The sequence below is a fragment of the Marmota monax genome, unplaced genomic scaffold, assembly GCF_021218885.2.
Source record: "Marmota monax isolate L192 unplaced genomic scaffold, Marmota_monax_Labrador192_F-V1.1 WCK01_AAM20220418_F8-fsc00013, whole genome shotgun sequence".
Taxonomy (NCBI): domain Eukaryota; kingdom Metazoa; phylum Chordata; class Mammalia; order Rodentia; family Sciuridae; genus Marmota; species Marmota monax.
Genome location: NW_026692202.1, coordinates 1446278 through 1467627, shown reverse-complemented (window position 1 = coordinate 1467627; position 21350 = coordinate 1446278). Strand labels below are relative to the sequence as shown.

General features: G+C 41.1%; 1 protein-coding gene and 1 long non-coding RNA gene across 7 annotated transcripts in view; both read left to right on the top strand.

Annotated features, from left to right (window-relative positions):
• The window catches only part of Armc2 (armadillo repeat containing 2), a 102997-nt gene that overhangs the window by 8598 nt on the left and 73049 nt on the right, over nt 1–21350 (top strand). For 4 of the 6 annotated variants that reach the window (XM_046430333.2, XM_046430325.2, XM_046430349.2 and 1 more), the window contains 2 exons: nt 9565–9733; nt 16000–16207. In XM_046430333.2, the coding sequence (XP_046286289.1) occupies nt 9565–9733; nt 16000–16207 (377 nt within the window). The remainder of the gene's footprint in view (nt 1–9564; nt 9734–15999; nt 16208–21350) is intronic. The other 2 variants (XM_058575186.1, XM_046430358.2) reach the window with 1 other exon arrangement.
• Nucleotides 6–8955, top strand: LOC124083628 (uncharacterized). Its single transcript, XR_009225713.1, has 2 exons — nt 6–6224; nt 7943–8955. It is a non-coding gene; the product is annotated as an uncharacterized LOC124083628 (long non-coding RNA).

Below are 21350 nucleotides of genomic sequence, written 5' to 3'. Positions count from 1 at the left end.
TGAGTACTTACTTGGCCAAAAACACTTGGAATCGTCACTTACTTGTGCTAAGGAAATTATCACAGAGACCTAAATGTATACTAATCTAATGTGAAAGCAAATTCCTTTATATTTTTCCAAACATAATGATCAATACCCAATGAAACTCTTCTATAATTTATCTATAGTTTGATAATGAAGAACATTTTAAATGTATAGTAATTTCAGCAAACATGTTTTATATTTTTGTTTCCCTAAAAATAGTTATAGATATTGTGTTCTTTTTAACAGTTTTTAAATAAAAATTGTATATGAAATTCATGTTTAAAAATTATGCATGCTCTTTATATATTCAGAGAGAGACAAAGATTTGTTACTAAAAACAACAGCAGCAGCAAAAACATAGTGGTCTCCTATTCTCTTACTCCTCATTATTCCTTCCCCAGACCTCCCTGTAACACATTCTTTTGGTATTTATATCCATGTTTCTAAACACACACATTGCCTTGTTGCTGTCTGACTCAGGAAGCTTGAGGAATCAGCTAATGACTTCTCACTAAGGACAATGAAAATTCAGGTCTGTCCCTTTACCTCCAATCATAGCATGTCGCACGCTTTCTGTTCTCACTGCTGCTCCCGATACAGCTGTCTCATAACTTCGATTATATTCTAATCAAAGTTAGTTTTCTTGGATTGTGATTGTGTAAACCCTGTTCATAGCTGGGCCTCAGATTAGTGGTGACCAATGATGACAACTTTGCCTTGCATGCACCACTGCTTGTCTTCTCTGATGTTAATAATGCCTTGCCTCTCAGTTTTACTGTTTCAACCCCAAACTCTGCCTCACAAATCTAAATTGCCTTTGTATGATCAGGCACATGAGGTGTCCTATCAGTGCACCTCATTAGGGAGCTCTTCAAATGTCCTTGCCAGCCACTTCCCTGAGTGCCCTGTGCACAGATTTCTTCAAGCACCATTCGCTTTTATCCTAGGAGGCAGCTCCTCCCTCTATGTGGGCTTTTACCTGTTTCTGGACCCATGACTTTCTCTTTTTTATTCACTCGATTTTAGTGAAGCCTTCTTCCTATAGCTTCTTTAGAAAGTGTGCCCAGGAAATAAATTGAGACCTTGATTCCTGTTTGACCTCTCTGAAATTCGAAGGATTTTTTCTCTTTGCTTCTAGTGTTCTGAAATTTCATAATGGCCCTTTGGTGGCTTCTTTTCATCTATTATGCTGGTACTTGAAATGCCCTTTTAACATGAAATTTCATGTCCTTTAGTTCTGGGAAGTATCCTTGAATAGTTTTGATTATATCTTTCCCACTTAAAAGTTTTTTTATCAACATATTTATTGTACATACTAATGGAATTCAGTGTACATGCATATAGTATGCACTGATCAAATCTGTCTAGGATTTATTCAGATGTAGGATCTGTTGGACCAGTCTTTTCATTTTCTTATTTTCTCTTTTGTTGTACTACTTATTGAAGAATTGAGGTTCTTATCCCTTTCTTGAGTTCTTTTCATTTCTGTTATCCTATATTTAATATTTCAAAGTTTTCTTTTCCCTCTAAATTGTATTTTTGTGTAGTATTCTGTTCTTGTTTCATGGTTGCAGCATCTTATCTGAATATATTAGTGATTGTTTTCATATTTTTAAACTCAGTTTTCTTCTCCCTGCATAGCCTCTGTAGCATTTCTATGTTTTGGTCTCTTTTTGCATACTGTGAGCACACTTTTGATGCCTCATGCTGCTTGTTGGCATGTGGATGGGGTTGGCCAACCTATCAGTGATCTGTACCACACACTTGCAGTTAGGGGATCTGGCCTGGCAGAGTTGTTGCCAGCACCCCCAATGGCTTATCCTAGGCCTTCCCTTATCGATTTCAGATTTCCTGTAGAAGAGGTGCTTCCCAGCTCTTTCTTGGGGGACAAAGTCTAGGTGCTAGCTTTCAGGAGCCATGTGAGGAAAGAAAGCAGGAGTACCTGGCATTCAGTATGTGAATATTCAACGAATAGTCATGTTTATAATAACTACCCTGACACTCAACAATAAAGACAGTTATTATAAGGTAACCTTACTTATTGACCCCCAATTAGAGATATTCTGTTTTACCCTCTCTGAAGAATAAACTTCCCATCTTCTCCTGGGTTCAGGAGCCTAATTGCATAGAACTGCAAAGAGGAAAGAGTTACCGAAAATCTCAGCCAGCCCTCCTTATTCTAGCCACACTCCCCTTAGTCCTCTGCTATCAAAAGTACTTGTGCCAGGCGTGGTGGCGCATACCTGTTATCCCAACTACTCAGGAGGTTGAGGCAGGAGGATCGCATGTTCAAAGCAGGCCTGGGAAATTTATTGAGACCCTGCCTCAAAATAAAAACTAAAATGGGCTGGGGATGTAGTAAATTGGCGAAGTACCCCTTGGCTCTATCCCTAGGACCACAAAAATTAAAATTTAAAAAAAGTACTTCTCGGGCTTGGGGTTGTGGCACAGTGGTAGAGTGCTTGCCTCACATGTGTGGCGCACTGGGTTCGATCCTCAGCACCACATCAATAAATAAAGGTATTGTGTCCATGTACAACTAAGAATTTTTTTTTTTTTAGAAAAGGCACTTCTTGTTACCAGTTTCTTAAATGTTCATGGAGATGGTGTCTTAGCCATGCTGCTTCTCAGCTTATATTACCATGTATTTATGTGTGTGTGTTTGTTTTTGATGAACTATTTGGGAGTTATTGACATTATGATACTTCATCTATGAAGATTGATGAGTGTGCATCTCATATGAACAAGGACAGTTTCCTGCATAACCACAATAGTATTATCACAGTTCAGATAATCAGCATTTCTTAGTAATATCCTTAGTAATGTATAGTCAAATGACCCCACTTGTCTCAAAATGGATCTTATATTTTTAAAATACTTATCAGAATGCCTCTGAGGAAAATTGCACTTGTTCTTATATTGCAAATGATAAAAATAAGATCCCCAAAATATTAAGAATAAACTAATATGCAAGAAGTAATTTGCCAGCTGTTGTTGATATATGGCTTTTTGCATCTGCAACCTTGGAAACCACTTGGGTTTTGAGGAAGCTGTGGCATATTACTGTTGATTTGGGGAACTCACTCAATTTGGGCCTACTCTTTCCTAAACATCTGTATTTCTAGAGTTCATGTGGTCCTTGTCAAACCTGTGTAATTCTTAGATTGCAGGATTAGGTGTTAGACAGTATTGGCATAAGAAATAAATTTCTTTTTTTTTTTTTGAATATTTTAATATTTATTTTTTAGTTTTCAGCGGACATAACATCTTTGTTTATATGTGGTGCTGAGGATCGAACCCGGGCCGCACGCATGCCAGGCGAGCGCGCTACCACTTGAGCCACATCCCCGGCCCAGAAACAAATTTCTTTACTGCAGAATGATTGGGTGCTGTGTTCAAAGAAAAAGTAGTCTAAAAAATTCTATGTTAACACCAGGTGTGGTAGCACACTCATGTAATCCCAGTGGCTTAGGAGACTGAGACAGGAGGATCACAAGTTCAAAGCCAGCAACTTAGTGAGGCCCCAAGCAACTTAGTAAGACCCTGTCTCTAAATAAAATATAAAAAGGACTGGGGATGTGGCTCAGTAGTTAAGTGACCCTGGGTTCAGTCCCTGGTACAAAAAAAACCCAAAAAACAAAAAACAAACAACTATGTTAAGTAAAATAACTGCTGTAGTTTGAAATTCTTTTGTTTCAGTAGATTACTTAAGGATCTTATGTATATTTCTTTTTTGTGTCAGGGGTACTGGGGACTGAACTCAGGGGCACTCAACCGCTGAGCCACATCCCCAGCCCTATTTTGTATTTTATTTAGAGACGAGTCTCACTGAGTTGCTTAGCACCTCACAGTTGCTGAGGCTGGTTTTGATCCTCCTGTCACAGCCTCCCGAGCCAGAGGGATTATAGGCGTGCACCACCGCCACCGCGCCCAACTAAGTATATTATTCATTTTAATTTATTTTTTTTTTCTGTTTGGGGGATTGAACCTAGGGCCTCTTGCCTGATAGGTAAATGCTTTACCACTGGGGTATATCCCTAGCCCCGTATATTTCATTTCAGTAATGAAAATCTGAGGTTCTCAATGAAAGTATTCTGAATATGGCCTCTGCTATCTGCCCTTCTGCCTTCCCCCTTTTCACTACACTTTTAAAGAACCCTTTGACTCTGGTACCCACTGAATTGACAAAGGCAGGGAATAAGGAGGAATTGGAGTGGAGGAAGGAGGAGTGGAGAAAAGGAGACAACTGGAGAGAGACAGAGACACAAAAGAAAGAAGGAGAAGGAGGAGGGCAGAAGGGAGGGGAGCATCTCATAGTTAAAGGTCACATTTGCTGAAAGAGTTTGTGAAGACCTAACCAATCACTTTTTGGATCTAGGACACTTTCTTAGATGACTTTGCCTTTTAATAATTCCTCAACCAACAATTAGTCAGGAAAGAGAAACCCAGAAATAGCCCATTCCAGCTCCTGCATTAACCAAACAACCCAAACTCTTTGTTCCCAGATATTTACCTTCTTTCTGTTGCTCCCCTGCCTATCCTCCCATCTCCTCCAGCAGACCCTGGGCTGCCCACACTCAGGAATGCCCAGGGCTTCTGAGAATCATCGAAAAGCTGGTATTCCTGCTTCCTGGTTGCTCAGGCCTTGGCTGCTGGCCTGATTGGCTCACAGGGTTCCCTTTGGCACCTGTGACCTTGTAAGACAGAAGAAAAGCACTGTAATTTGTAGCCTTCCGTGAATGTTTACATCTACCTGCTGTGTAGGTACGTGGGGTACATCTTTTTTCTTTCTTAGCTGCTCCCTGCCATCTCACAACAGTCCTGAGACATAGGGCAGTTAGGTGGTAGTTATTCCTATTTATATTCTGCTACTCTATTAACTGGCATTCAAATTTGTATACACAGATTACTCTCAGCCAGGCACAGTGGTTCACACCTGTAATTCCAGTGTCTTGGGAGACTTAGGAAGAAAGATTGTGAATTTGAGGCCAGCCTCAACAACTTAGCAAGACTCTGCTCAAAATAAAAAGTAAAAAAGATGGGAATGTAGCTCATGGTGAAGTACCCCTGGGTTTGACCCCCAGTACCAAAAAAAGAAAAACAACAACTGCTCTTTAACTTTGAACTTAATAAGTCAAAAGAAATGTAAACGTGAATAAATAGGAAAATTTGTCTCCTAACATTATTATTGTCAAAACAGCATTCTCCTTCAGTTTCCTAACCTTACAAAGCACATTTATTTATAGTCCCAAATATTTTTATGCAATTTTTTATTGCCATACAGAAAAGACACGGATCACACAGAGTGCAACTTGATACATTTGCACAAACTAAACTTAGCAGTGTTCAAAAAGAAAAAGTGACATCATCAGAATCTCAAAGAGATCTTTGTGGGGTCAGGAATGCCCACCTCTTGGCCACTGCCTCCCTAGGGCAGCTACTATGCTGACCTCCAACAGCACAGAGAATTTTGAGCCATTTTCAGTATTCTACATGAACCAAGCTTCTAATATTTGACATGTGAAACAAAATGTAATATGTTTTAAAATGAAAGGGACTTTGGAACTCATATATACCTTGGGGCAGGGTGATCCAGGGTTAGAAAAAGAAGAATGAGAAGTCAAAGCAGTTTTTTCTTCATATCTGAAGTGCATGGTAACATTACAGCAGCAGGTCACACACTGTGAGTGACAAAGTAGTCTGGAGGACCTGTGGATAAAATTGTAGTAACAGAAATGCACTCAGAGCAGCCATGTCTCAAAGGTCCAGGGCTTGGGAGAATTTTTGATATTTGCTCTCTGCCTTCCAAGAGTTCTTGCATCAGGCATGATTTTGAGAACATGCATGTATTCATGTGTGAGTTACTTTACAAGTTGTTATATCTTGAGAAGCTTTCTGATGTGGGATGTCACTGCCCCCTTCCAGGGCTAAGAGAGACCCTGCCCCCTCTGTGGGGCTCTGAAGAGTCAAGGACAGAAAATGACCAACGTCCATAATGTCGGGTGAGCCTTGGCCACCTGGATCCCTTACACGGTGTGTGAATCGCGTCTTCCTGGACTGGGTTGCTCTGTGAGAACAGTCTGTTTTCAGTGAACTCTTGCAGTTTCATCAGCTGGAACAAATCATAAACTCGGGCTTCTCCGGTGTCCTTGATTATGCTCAAGTCCCCAGTTAGCGTCATGAAACAAAGCCTGAGGGAGGTAAGGTTCTCAGGCAAAGATTTAAACGTGCACCATTCTGTGCGTTCTAAAATTATTTGAATTTTATAAGAAAAAGGTTTTTTTAAAACTGATTTTCTTCATAAAAGTCATTTTGCTCCACAAATGGAAGAATGTTTTACAGAACCCAGCATGAAAGAAATTGCTAGGCTGAAGATGTATCTCAGTGGTAGTGTTTGCCTGGTGTTCGTGAGACCATGGCTTCAATACCCACCACTGCAAAAGAAAGAAAGAAAGAATTCTGGACTCATGTAGTAGTTTTCTCTTGAAGAATTAAAAATGCTTTACTTGTAGTTCTTTATTTTCTAAACAGTCCAGTAAGATGTGTGTTTAAATGAGATAAACAATTTTTAAAGGTCGATAGTAACCTCGCACAGTGGCTTGGGAGACTGAGGCAGGAGGATTGGAAGTTTGAGGCCGGCCTCAGCAACTTGGTGAGATCCTATCACAAAATAAAAAGGAATTGGAGATGTAGCTTGGAGAGTATCCCTGGGTTCAAACCCCAGTATAAGAAAAAAGGGGTGGGACAGGAGGAAAATGGAACTAAATTTTTATTATACAACTATTACTAATTTTATACTAGGAAAATGGTGCCTTCTATCAAGGAGAAGTTATAGCACTTTATCTTGCTGCCAGAGATAATTTGGTTACTCTCTTTGGGGGAAAAATTAGATTTCCAGACTATTATTTCCATTTGTAATAAGCTCTTGTATTTAGTACCCAAAATGTTTATAACAGGGATAGAGGGTCTGTAAAAGGGGCCATTTATTTGATCTGTGTCATTATTATTTGGCCAACTTCTTGATCTTTATTTCAGTTTCAAGGTACCTATAGAAAATAGACACATTGAGATAAGGAAACCTCATATCAACCTTCGGTATTGAGGTTATCCTTATGTATTTTGTCTTTCCTAATTATGTATAATGCACTTATTTTCCCCTATTATATTTGCTTTTTTGTTACTATTTAGTTTCATGGCCTAAGTCACATTCTTATGATTATTTTGCAACAAACTGGGGAGACTAAAAGGTAAAGCAACTATGTATTGAACAAATATAGCACAATTTATGCAGACAAATAAGTGTTACCTCCTTCAGAACAGACCCCTGAAGCATCTGTGTCTTCGGTCTGAGTGTGGTAGCACACACCTGTAATTCCAGTGACTTAGAAGGCTGGGACAGGAAGATCTCAAGTTTAAGGTCAGCCTCAGCAACTTGGCGCAGCCCTAAGCAAGATCTTGTCTCAAACTAAAAAATGAAAAGAACTGGGGACGTAACCCCTGGGCTCAATCCCCAGTACCAAAAGGAAAAAAAAAAAAAAAGAATCTGAGATTTAATTCCAGCTAGATTGTATCAGAGGCTATAACCTTGACTTTTAGGAAGAGTTCAAATTAACTGGGAACCCGCCCTGTCCCTGCCACCAAAAAAAAAAAAAAAAAAAAAATCAGGTTAACCATATCTACTGAGACTTTGGGTGATTAGAAATGTAGTTCAGTGGTAGAGCACTTGGCTAGTATGTGTGAGGAACTGGGTTCAGTCCCCAGCACTTCAAAACAAACAAACAAATGGGAACCAAATTTTATAAATGAGGAATATGCACTGTGTACAGGGAAGGGAGCTAGGATTTATGGAGCTTTCATAACAGGAAATATATTTATGTCAGCATCCTTATAAAATGAGTTTCTTCTTTCCTTATTGTAGCTGACCAAGTTCAAGAAGCAAATGGCAGGTTCACATAACCAGTAAATGGATTCCAATCCGGTTCTGTTGGATCCCAAAGTGATTTACTCTTTCTTCTATGTTCTGCTGATTATATTATTAACCTTTTTCTAACTGTCTCTAAAATGTATCTCTAAAATCATAAAACTAATTTTGGGAGTCTGCTTTGTAAACCAGATGCAAATAAGAGGAAATAAAAAATATTGTTGCAGAATGCCATCATTATTGAAGTAAGCAAATTCTTGGTGGGAAAACTCTAATGTCTATGTCTATGTTCTCGTAGTACATTTGAGAAAACCAAGTATTTTGAGAGGATGCATCATACATAGTAGATGATTTTTCCAAATTATCTGACATGATGTTCACACTGGATTTTTCAAAGATGTGTTAATTAACTTATTGGACAGTGAGTCATATCATGTTATGTAAATGACTTTAGGAAATTTAACTTAATTATTCCTGGTTAGAGCACTAGAAGCGCTTGCTGCCATATGGCTTCTCTTTCATAGACAAATACTTATGCTAAAGTTACAGGTAAGAAGGACAGGACCACTTGGTAATATTGAAACTGGAAGCTTAGTCTCCTGTGAGGCTCTGACATGGAGCTGGAGGCCATCTGGAGGTTAGACCAGCAGGAGCTCTGGCTGTCACAGAGTTTGGTGCAGGTTTTTAAAAAAAAATTTTTAAGGAGCTAGGCATGGTTTTGCAAACCTGTAATCCTAGCTACTCAGGAGTCTGAGGCAGGAGGATCACAAGTTCATGGCTAACCTGGGTAACTTAGTGAGAACTTGTCTCAAAATAAAAATATAAAAAGGGTTGGGGATGTAGCTTAGGAGTAAAACATCACTAGGTTCAATCCCCAGTACCACATACATACACACACAAAAATGTTGTTAAGGGATTGGAAATTTGTCAGTAATGTTCCTTTCCAAAGGATCATCCATTCAAAATTCTTGAGATGTAAAAAATAAAATATTTTTATATCTTATGTCCAAGATGGCTTCCTGCTTTTGTGTTTTGTGACTTTTTAATCCAAATCATTTTAAAATTTTGGCATTATTTAAAAAATACTTTTGTCCAGGATATGTAAAGATAGCATTTATAGACCACATAAGTCTTGGCAAATAAAGGGTCCAATAAGTGTTTTCTGAGCTAAATTGAACACAAAACTTTGCAAGGCATGTTGAATATATTATACATAATTTTAAATACAAGTAATATCTGTTTGCCAGCATGGGTAACTTGTTTTTTCGAATATGCTAAGCAGTACAGCAGAATGGTTAATACAATTGACAAAAACAGTTAAAACACTATATACACACACACGCGCACACACACATACACATACACATATATACCCACATATACATGTAAATATATCATATATTTAACACATTTTAATTAATATGTACACACACACACACACACACATCTCATGTTGAGTAAGGTGGGCCAATGAGACAGTAGAATTAGGGGGCCAAGATGAATGAAGCCAAGCAGAAAGCCCTGGTTTTCTTCTGGAAGGGTTGGGGCCAGCTCCAGGGTAGTGAGCCTTATTTGAGACACAGAAACTCATACCAATCATTTAAAAAATCTCTTTCCAGAAACCGAAAGCTCCGGCATCTCCCAGCGCAGAGGAGGATCCTTGCTTTTCCTTTCCTAAACCCCCCGTGGACCCTGTGAAGATTAGAAGAATAAGCAGTGCCCGGGCGCGCTTATTCAGGGCAGCCTCCCAGGGGGCTCTTCTGCCGGACAGATCCTTTCCCGCCGAGTGTAAGGCTATATAACCTCCTTTAAACCCTGGGACAGGCATGCTTCTTGAAAGTGTGCACAAAAAATATTTTTATATAATTTTTCCTGACCCCCCAGGTGATTTTTATTTAAACTGAGAATACTGGGCAAAAGCTGGCTAAGAAACATACATTTTTCTAGATATTTATAAAGAATTTCTAAAAATATCACAGTTCTTAAAAAATATCACTTGGTAGGAAAAGAATGTTAGGATAAGGGTTTCCAAATGGATGGTTCACAGTAGTGAAAAGAAATAATTTTAAAGTTAGAGTTCAAAAAGTTGTTAATTTCATTCAAAATTAATGAGAAATTTAAGAATTTCACAAAGTTTACTAAGCTTAGGTTTTATTATCATTCTGATTCCCTGTGAATATAAGCAAAACTTGAATGAGACTCTTGTTCCTGTCACAGAAGTGCTGGCAGGTAACTAGACCTGGAGCAAAGAGGCAACGACCTCACATTCTCAGGAAATCACCCCCGCTCCAGGGCACACTGAGGGTTTTCCAAACTACAGGGAAGAATCCATTAGTAGGACAATAATCAGTGTGGTAGATCACACTTTTAAAAAGGAAGTAGAACAGAAATAAAGGCAGCACTCTACAGTAGGGTAGGTATTGCTTCAGGAGGCTTCTCTTCAGTGGTGAGTGTGTGCTCAGGGTCATATTATAAACTGGCTCTCACTGTGGAAAACTACCAGGAGCTGGCAGATCCAGGCCTCCCTGCATCTCAAGGATTGCTGAAGAGCGGCAGGTACAGTCACAGACAGTCTGAAGATGGACCTGGTGGGCACAATCCTCCACCTGAGCTTCGTACTTATTAGACATATAAGCATTTTCTCTTTTTTAGTTGCTAACATATAAAAAGTAGAAGACTCTCATAGAAGAATCCAGATTCATAACCTCTTATGAAAAATCAAGATCTGGAGAAACTGGGTCCCCATTCCAATGGAAAATGATTGGAGCTGAGTAGTGCCCATCCTATAGCCTAGAATATGGCCTGCTGTTCACATGTGCCCCAGTCTGCTTCACTTATTTGCCTGTGTGATTCCTGACATAGAGGAAGAGGTAGAATCAAGGAGAAAGGAAAAACAAAGGGAGGTGCAGGCGCGCACATCACACCATGGCGCTATGACCAAGCGAACCATCAGGCAGCTTCTCTACATCAGTGTCCCAGTTTGACATCTCACTCAGTCTGATATTTATTGGGCCTCTACTGAGTGCCAGTACCATCCTAGGCCCTGAGAGTCCCACCGCCAGAAAGCCTTCAGTCTAGGGAGGGGAGAGGGATGGTAACCAGAGAACAAATAGGACAGTTGAAGAAGATAAAGGAGATGACTAAATAGGGAGCACTGTGGCAGGGGTGATAGTTTGCTGTAGCTGAGGGGGCTCTGTAAGGTCTGTTAGAGGAGGTGACATCTGAGTTGACCTGTGAATGATAGGAGGAAGCAGCCATGGAAATATCTGTGGTTAAAGTGCCCAGGTTGAACCAAGTACCAAGGCCCTGGTGGGCACCATCTCTGGTCGCAATGGCTAGCATGGCAGGAGGCAGCTAGACAAGAAAAGGTGAAAGGAACTGGGACCAGAGGGCTACACCAGGCCTTGGGACATGGACAACAGACTGGGCTTTATTCTTTATTCCAGTGAAAAGCCAGGGCAGGGTTTGAGGGAGGCAGCGACAACACAATTTCTGCTTCTAGTTCAGTAGTGGTTCTCATCTGTAGCTGTAGTCACCTGGGGAGATTTCCCAATGTTCTAGCACTGGAGTCCCATCCAGACCATTTAGATCAGAGAGAACTGGTAGTGCTTGCCAAGACGAGAGGGGACAAGCTCTGGAGCCCCCGGTCACTTCTGGTGAGCAAAATGGTTTTTTGGTTCTGAGCGTAAATGTTGCTATGATGCATTGAACTCCCAGTTGCTCACTTTTGAAACCCCTGCTGCTTGCTGACCTGTTCACCTTGATGTGAAGATGACTTCGGGATGCAAAGCGTGCCTGGTGCACCGTCCTCATCCTCAGGGCCCAGCCCTTGTTTGTGTGACCACAGCACCTTCATTTCCCAGCAGGATGCCGTACCTCCCAGATGCTCTGAAGCCAGTCTTTGTTACAGTTCTTTTATCCACCCTGTTGGCAGTGGATTGCATCCCTGCGGCCTGTGTCAGCACTCAGGAAATAATGGCAGTAAAAAGTCACGGTCATTTTAAAAGCATACATCAATTAAAAAAAAAAAAATACTTGGGCTCTCCTGCCTCAGAGTGCCTGTCATTTGTATCAGAGCTGCCTAAGTTTTATTTTGGAGGCTCTCTATTGTTTAGAAAAGTTAGGCTTTGTTGGGTAACAGGCCAGAGAGCCAACTGTGCCTGGAGATAGAGGGTGAGGCCTTTCCCTGGTGTGAAGTCATTTGTAGCTGACACAATCTGGCAGGCAGGGCTGGGGTGTGGTGGCAGGTTTGGAGTTCCTAATTTAAGAAAATGAAAGGGGACAAGGTGTAGGTAGGCATCCCCATAGGGCCATCAGTTTAATTGCTTTGTGTTCAGAGAAGGTTTTAGGCAGGACCTGATGCTGTGGCTAATGCTTCCCCAGTTACTCAGGCCAGAGACTTCGTGCAGACACCACCTTCCTACCAGCACCTGTCCCTCTTTCCTTCATGAAGCCTTCATGACTTCCTAAAGACTGCTCAGTCCGTGCTCCTTTTCTGCCATTGCCCTGCCAACTTCATCACCTCTTGCCTCCTCCCTTTCTTTCCCCCTTATCTGCCCTCAGCCCACAGGGTTCTGCAGTTAGATGCAGGAGGGTGGACACAATGACCCTTAGCCTTTGGAACTACCAGCAGAGCCTGGGGAAGCCAAGCTCCCAACAGGATGTGACTGTGAGCAGCCTTATCCTTTTATCCCCATGACCCACGGAAAATGATGGCATTCTATGTCTTCCATAAAGCACAGAGGTCAGAAAGCAAAGGAATCAGATTGCATCATCCCCAGGCTGAAATCTATTCAGAGCTCCCCTGTGCCTCCAGGAGGATTGGCCAAACTGAGTTCCAGGAATTCCAGGGAACATTTCTAGAAAAATGTTTATAGCTTTTCCTTGGAAAAGGAACCTAGTATTCAAATAAGTCAGGGAAGTGCTACCTAATCCTTGCCTGTTGGATGGACTAGGAAAAGCCATCCAGCAAAGACATCTGTTTGGTTTTAATTCAACCCAAACCTGCCTGACTTTGAAATCTCTCTCTTGGGAACACAGTTTGGGAAATGCCAGCCTTCCACAGAAGTGAGCAAACTTTTTCTGTCAAGGGCTGGAGAGTAAATATCTTCAACCCTGTTGTCCATGTGGTCTCTGCACAACCTATTCTGTTCTGCCATTAGAGTATGGAAGCAGCCATGGCCTGATTTATAACCACTAAAATTTGAACTTCATATAATTTTCACCTATCATAAAATATTCTTCCTTTGATCCCCATCCCCATACCCCGCTTAGCCATTCAAAATTATAAAGACCATTCTTGGTTCATAGGTTATACAAGAACCAGAGGCGGACCAGATTTGGTGGAATTGTAATTTGGTCTAGCAGATAAAGTCCCAGCTCCTTTGCATGCACAGCTCTGTTGTGATCTGGCCCCAACCTAATGTTCTAGGCCCTTCTCTCACCTCTCACTCTGCCCTTTAGAAGTCAGTGCACCAGAAACACAGACCCCCCCACCCTCTTACATTTCCCACATCTGTCCTGCTATTTCAAGCCTTGGGCAGGACCCACTGTTTAATTTTTTTGGCTCAGTGCAAAATGAAAATGGGAGACTCTTTTTTATAAAATAAAGAATTTCAAGAGGGCAACAGCAGAGCATTAAGCCAGGGTGCCCCTACTCCCCGCTTGTACGGGTTGTACACACATGAAACTGCCTTTGACTCCAATCTTTTGCTTCTTTTTCTTCTGTTTGCCTCTTCCTCATCTTTCCAGATACTTCTAAAGCTTCACCACCTCTAGAATCTTGCCCTGAACAATTTCCCACCCCTCAAATCCTCTCCATTCTCTGTGCCTCCTCATTACCTGGCTGGTGCCACACTGTTCTACATTGATCTCCTTACAGATCTGCCTCTCTGTCTCCTCTACTATATTGAGCAACTCCAATAAGAAAAGCAGTTTTCTCCATTTGTAGCCCAAGAACCTAACAGGTTGTGGTGTGTAGCAGGTATGCAAGAAACGTCTGTGAAGGGAACTTTGCCTTCATGGTGATGCTGCAGATGACTTTTTGTTTGTTTGTTTGTTTAAGCTTGTCCATGGTCTGTTAGAGAATTAGAACAATGTGATACAGTATTAGCCAGGGAGACACTGAGTATCCTTACACATGCTCAGTTTGATGGTGGACCTTCACCAGGAGTCAGTGTGAGCCCCAGGGCAGCTATCTACTACACATTATACCAACAGCTGACAAGCTCACCCTGGTGGACTGTGAAGATAGAGGGTGCAGCTTCTCTACTTGCAAGAACAGTTGGGCACCCCCCCCCACACACACACACCCTTCTAGAAGCTATGGGATACCTGAGACTTCTCCATCACCACAGGTTCACTTGTGCATGGAACCCTAGCACATAGTAGCATTAATAAACAGCTATGGAGTGAATGAAAGAAGGAAAGAAATGCTAAAACATAATGATAGGCTGAAAATTCCTTGCAATCTAAAACAGAATGTGTGCTTTATAATTTACTAGTAAAGTTATTTAAAGTGGCATAGTGCTCAGAAGAGAGGTTAGAATGGCCAATTTCTCAGGTTCCTTTCAAGCTTTTTAAGTTCTGAGTTTTGAAATCAGGGAGCTTGGTCAGAGTGGTAGAATAGGTGGTTTTGTTATGATTAATTTTTATTGGTTTACTGGTTACTAATTAGGTGCAGAAGAGGAACCTTGAGTTACTTTGGAAAAACTTGTAAAACACTATTTTTTTCTATGCAAAGCTCATTTCACCGCCACCTCCCTCTGTGCTGTGGGAGACTTGCTTTTTCTTCTTCTTTGACAAATGTTTTCTCACAGGCTCAAGTCTACTAGCAGCATAGACAATAAGCAATCCCTAGAGTCAGTTTGCTGATAGGAAGTGTGTCTGAAGTCTAAGCACCTGCATCCGTAAACACAATATGTGTTTCGCTTCAGAGTCAGGACGCCTTCTTGCACCGCTCATTCCTCTCTGAAGCCCTGTGGACATGTGGCTGCCTCCCCTTTCTGTGGCATGACAGCGCTCTGCTGGGCCTCCATTCCTGGGCCCTGCCCAGGCCCCACCCTCTGCTGGCTCCCTCCTCCTCTGCCCTCACACTCCATTCCCAGACAGGATCCTGCTTTCAGGCATCCACACTGGCTGGTCCCCTGTCGAAACACTGTGCCTCCTCCTCTGATGGCCCTGAGGGTCTTGCTGTCCCCACTCTACCAAACCCTCTGACAAAAGTGCTCTCTGCTTCTACCACACCCCCACTTCCCTTTACCTTTCTTCACTTTTCTACTTTAGCTTTTTTTTTTTTTTTTTGCAAGGGTCGAGGGTGTTTACTTATCTTATTGTGGTGTATTGCTTATTGTCTGTTTATACCTACTAGGATGTAAGCCTTGTGAGGTCAGGGATCTCGTTTTTGTCACTGATGCACCCAAGTGTCTAAAGCAGTGCTTGATAGCAGGGAAGCACTCAATAAATATTTTGTAAATGAAAAAATACTAGCCAAATTCAGGAAGAAGAGTTATTTTTATGGCAAAGGAAGTACATCAATGGATTAGGTAGTTCATAAATCTAAACTGTAGTGTTTACCTTCAGGTAGACCCTAAGCCAACACAGTTAAAATCCTATTCATTTTTACCTGCAGAATTGATGTCAAACCTAAAATCATGGTGAAGTCTTATGTATGTTCAGAAAGGCTTTGACCATAAAAGTCTAGACTTGGTCAAATAATGTATAACTTTAAAATTCTATAAATTCTTCAACTGAAAAACAGTGTTGAGCTAGGTGCCGTGGCACACGGTAATCCCAGCAGTTTGCGATGCTGAGGCAGGAGGATCAAAATCAGCCTCAGCAATGGCGAGGTGCTAAGCAACTCAGTGAGACCCAGTCTCTAAATAAAATACAAAAATAGGGCTGGAGATGCGACTCAGTTGTTGAGTGCCCCTGAGTTCAGTCCTTGGTACCAAAAAAACAAACAAACAAATGACAATAAGAAACCCCCCAATGTTGAAAGGTAGTGACTCCTGGAAAGGGGATTGCTTAACAAAACATTTCCTTGGTTATTGCAGCAAAGAAGACCGTGGTATCCAAAGAAATGGTCATGATGGGGAACTCTATGGTGGAAATAAGTGGGACTTATTTAAGAGACTCAAACACCATTGGCCATTTGAAGAGCCATCCTTTTCAACTAACTTATGATGGAGGCTTCAGAGAAATCAAACAGCAAGAAGGGTTCAAAGGAACAACATCCTTACCATCTCGTCTCGGAAGTGGAGGGTCAGTATTCTTTTTTAATTTAATTTTCAGATCAAGATAACTAAATACCAATTTGTTCTCTATCTTATATAGATGATTAATTTGCTCTTTTCCTTTTATATAAACACATTGTAAGTTAATGCGCGCGTAGGAGAGATTTCTTCTCAAACCCGAATGGAACTGGTTGCAGATCATTCCCTTTTTAGTCCTTAGGAACCCTTTTATCCATCAGTGCCATGAATCTACTTCCATGGGTTTTCAGAATAAGGTTTGGTTGGACGGTTCCAGCCAGCCCCTGGGTGATAGCTGGCATTCTCTTTGTGAATGATCTGGGATTTTTGACTGGCCTAGAATGCCCCGTTACTTCCCTTTGGATTAGTCTGCGATTTTTAACACCACAGACATGAACACTTATTTTATTCTCCAGTAGAAACTTGGACTAAATATTTAGTGGTTAAAGCAGAAGAGTCCTGTGAAACCTGTGCTATCCCTCTGTTAGCCCCTCATAATCAAATGATTAGAAATTACTTTATTTCATACCACATTCCTAGATAGAGCATCCATGAGAAATGCTTTCCCTATCATATTTAGGACTTACGGAGAAACTGGTGTTCTCTATATAGACCGTGTATTTTTACCCTGGTGTGTTACTAAAAAAGGCTGAATTATTGGAGGCTGGAGAGGGAGAGCAGGCTGTTTCCCAGTCCCAGGCAGAGTGATGCTAAGATAGGCAGAAGGTCTTGGGTTGGGCAGGGTCACTCAATTAAAGATATTTTCTTCTAGGACTTTCCATTGGGTCATCATGGACAATTGCCCAGTGCAAATTTGCTTAACAAGATAAAATTCCATGGGCCATTTTAAGACCAAGTGTATGTTGCTCTCACTTTAGATTTTGGGTCTGACTTTGGCTCGCACACTTGTACGACTGAAAACTGTTCCCCGAAGTGGCTGCTTGTCAGCTTGTTAGTTGAGCTGAGCTGACCTTGTCTGCTAACACAGCCTAAAGAGTGTCACACACACAGAATTTATATTAGGCAACCTAGTAGTCCTCGTGATGTCGCTCTGCATTCAGAACATTTTTTTAAATTAAGGGAAAAATGAAATGTCTCCTTAAGTGGAAGAGAACAACTTCAAATTGGGACTCTGGGAGTTGGAGCACAAAACATCAAACTGGCCATTGCAGACCAATCTTTTCCAGTTGGTGAATAAGAATAGGCTGTGGACCTCAGCGCTTCAACATAAAAGGCAGTGGGAGAACTTGTGTTCCTTTCAGTACTGAAGTAAAAAGGAAACGTTTATCTGGCTGCATCCATCCTTACAGTAATGAAAGCTGACGAGAAAAACCAGACAAGAGCCGTCTGATTTGTTTATTTATTTTTGCAAACCTTCAGATGTTGCAGAACAATCTGGCAAGCCAGAGTTCATTATGTCTTCCTCAGTCTGGGACAGCAAGGGCATTTTCAGTTACATATTTTATCCCACAAACAGCAAAGGACAAATCCATTAGGAACTGGAAGCAATTCTTCCTGACTGTCCAAAATTATGAGGCGTTGGCAGCAACGCTAATTGTTTTTCTTTTTTTTTGTTTTGTGAGGACAGCCCTTGTGTTGGATAATGAGTGTGTCTGGCTTTGCAGTACACCCTGGCAAGTTCAACTTCCAATAACATTTCTGCTCTATGAATCTTTACCTCCTTTCATCCTGGGGTGGAATTTTGTTGAAGTGGTGCCAACAAAAAAAAGTTTATACAGTAGGATTAAAACAAACCAGAAAATGGAAACTCTTAGCAATTCTTTCATTAATTACATTTATGAATCAGTCTGGGACACTTGATAATTGTTTCTTGTAAACATTTAAGTGAATAATTCCAAGAAATGATCTTCGCTATGCAACGGAGTATTCCCAGTTTTGATGAGCGAACCCTACCCTCAATTAACATTTTTTCATCTTGAGACCATAATAAAGTGGGAAATGAAGAGTCGTTTCAGTGAGCTGGGCTGGCAGAAAGGAGGGAAGGGAATGGAGATTACAGTGGGTTAAAAGGACCGTGAACAGCTAGATGGTGCAGAGGGGACAGAGCAAGTGAGGACATGCTTGCTCCCAGCATGGGGTCCTTCTGGGCTTGTTTGTCCTTTGTGGTGAGTGGTTTTCTCACTCAGGAGAGGGCGGAACAGTTTATTTCAGTGAAACTACACTGATCTGTACACCCTTAATTTACAATATGGATAATTTAGACACACGGGATGACCTGGATTTTGACTTCATGCTCATTATGATGAAAAATGGATTTGCTAAAGCCAGGTATTGCTGGAAACAAGATATTGGAGGTGATGTAACTTTCCAAAAGAGAAGACACTCAAACACTTATGGAACTGTCATCCTCAATCTATGCACCAGTTAATGACAATTTCCTTGTAACCATTTAGGGATTCATTTAAGGCATGGAAGGCCTGCTCCACAGCGATACTCCATTACCTCTTACTTTGTATTTCCATATGAATTGCAAATAAAAAAGCTGCCATTAAGAAAAAGTATGTGTGTACATCTCCATCCTCCGTCCATCCATTTCTCCGTCCATCCTGTGGTCTGATCTGATGAGCTCCTTTATATATCTGTTTAAGTACCTCTTCAGACTTTCTGTATAAATGCTGTTCAAACTGTCATGATTTGGAAATGTGACCCATAGGAAGAGCCCAAAGGCAGTCAGTTGTTGTGGAGAGTTTGGAAGTCTTCTCTAGGAGCCAGGATCTCTGAAGTTAGGTTTGGTTCCCTCTCAACCTCTTGAGATAGCTGAATGGTTTAGTGTCAGTTTCCTAACACTTCTAGGGGCTCAATTTTTAGTCTATTAAATGAAAATAATTGCTCCTCCACTCCCATCCCCTCCTAGCCCTCACTGTAGATTGCGGAATGATTGCTAGGACTTGAAAGTCTTCTTTAAAACTACCAAATGCCCTTAGTATTGTTGGAATAAAAAATAAAGTGGGCTTCAGGTTAAATATGGTAAAGCAAAAGCATTCTGCAGAAACCCAATGAAAGTAGCAAAGAATGAAAAACAGAGAAATAAATGTCAGCAAAAAAGAAAAAAAAAAGGTATAAAACTGTAAAACAGGGAGCAAACTTTACAATGCAGTACAGGCTTGAAATTTTTGTCTGCCCTGGCAAGCTTCCCTCTGGGAGCAAGCCCTCTGACATTGTATAGTAAATCCTGCTCTGTCCACGTTTGGATGAGGACAGACACGGCCTTCCCTAACTCCCTTCCCAGGGGTAGCTGTGTTACCCAGGGCTGGCTATCAGAGTGCTACAGCTTCTCCCAGCTATGGCAGTTGGTTTGGAGATGGGCACACGATCCAAGCCAGACCCCACTGTATTCCTCCCTGGGCTTTTATTCCTCCCTGATCTCTTCTGTTCTCCAGTGGTTATTGTGAATATTAAATGAATCAATACACATAAATCACTCAGAGGCCTTAGAGGAAAGTGGTCTTTCTCCAGATTCACAAACTTGTAAAGATGATATGGCCTTGAAGCCAACACTGCCATTTTCACGGCCTTTTGGAGAGAGACTCTGAGAGGGAAATGGAATGTAAACAAGCAGAACCAAAGAATGGAGATAGTGATCAAGCTCAAGGATGATATATTTAAATTCCTAGATCCAGCTGTTCCTGAAGCCACCACATCCACATTATAGACTGCTCTGTTTGTTTTGTGTTTCATTTTTTGGACAGAGACAGTGTGTGGCAAATCTTAATTAGATTTTTATACTTAGAACATTGCAACCAAAAAATCTAGCTGATCGTCCACATTCTATGAAATCTAGATGGACACAGGGGTAATTTGAGAGTAAAGATGACTCCTTAGATCTTGAGCAAAAACCAGGTTTCTCTTGTAAGGATGTGGGCAGGCCGCAGGAAGAGAGAAAGCAACCCCCTAGGGATGCCATTCAAGATAGAGATCATGAAGTTACTGGGGCAAAGGTGACATGCTCTCCTCAGTGTCTGTGAGCTGGGGGGTTTGTGTGTGTTTGGGGGAAGAGGTTTGGATTAGAACTGAAGGAGCCTGTCATGTAAAGGGGCTTTTCTGTGAGTCACATCAGTCTGTTCCACACACACGGAGGGACACAGAGTCCCAAGTCAACCAAAAGAATAGAGCTGGTGATTGAATGTTCAAGAAAACAAAGTACTGAGTACCCTAGTTTGGTGGATCCTATTTGGCTTCAACAAATAAAGACAGATTATATTAGGATAAGAACCAACCTTGGACAAGAACTCAGATAAAGGGCATAATGAGAGACTGAAGAAAACACATCACAAAAGGTAGTATCCTCCCCAAACATGGAAAGTGTTCAGAGAGTTTCCCATTATCTCACAGAAATTATAGATAAGCAACCATTCTCTTTTATAAAAAAGAAAGAAGAGCTCTTCTTTGGGTTACAAGATATCGATTACATGCCCACATGAGGAGATTTATGTGTATTAATTCATTTAATATTCACAATGACCTTTGGAGAATGAAGAACAAATCAACAAAAATTAAGTCAAAACACAACTTTCTAGAATACAGACTTAAAAATCTGAAGCTCAAATGGATACATGGTGTCCCAACAAAATTTGGTATTGAATGATTCACAGAAAGGCATTTCCAACAATGCTCAACCCTAAAAGCACTATCCAGTATATAGTACATACTCAGTTGTTAATTGGGTAAGAGTATGGAAGAAGGTATCCTATGGTTCTGTGAACAAGCAAGCCACATGAAAGAATAAAAAGGCAAGCTGGTCTTTGGCTTTATTAGAGCATCACCCAGTGCCAGAAGATAGTGAAGAAATGTCTAAGAAATGTCTAAGAGTTAACCCAACAATTGTGTCACAAGCCAAGTTGTCCTTCAGGAAAAAGCTGTCTAATGTGACACTTTCAAATATGAATGAACTTGGGAAATATACTACTCATGCACTTTCTAGAAAAATCTTAGAAACAAAATGATGAGTCAGAATTCAAAACTCAGAAATGAAGAAGCTATGGTGAAAGCATTCGTGGTGAGTATTCAGTTTATTTCCATATTTAGACTGAACAACTCCGAAAATGATGGAGCCGGAACCTTGATGGCGTAGTGGTAATATAATTAGCCAAAACCAGTGCTGGAGAGGAAGTGTGAATGCTAATCCCTTCACT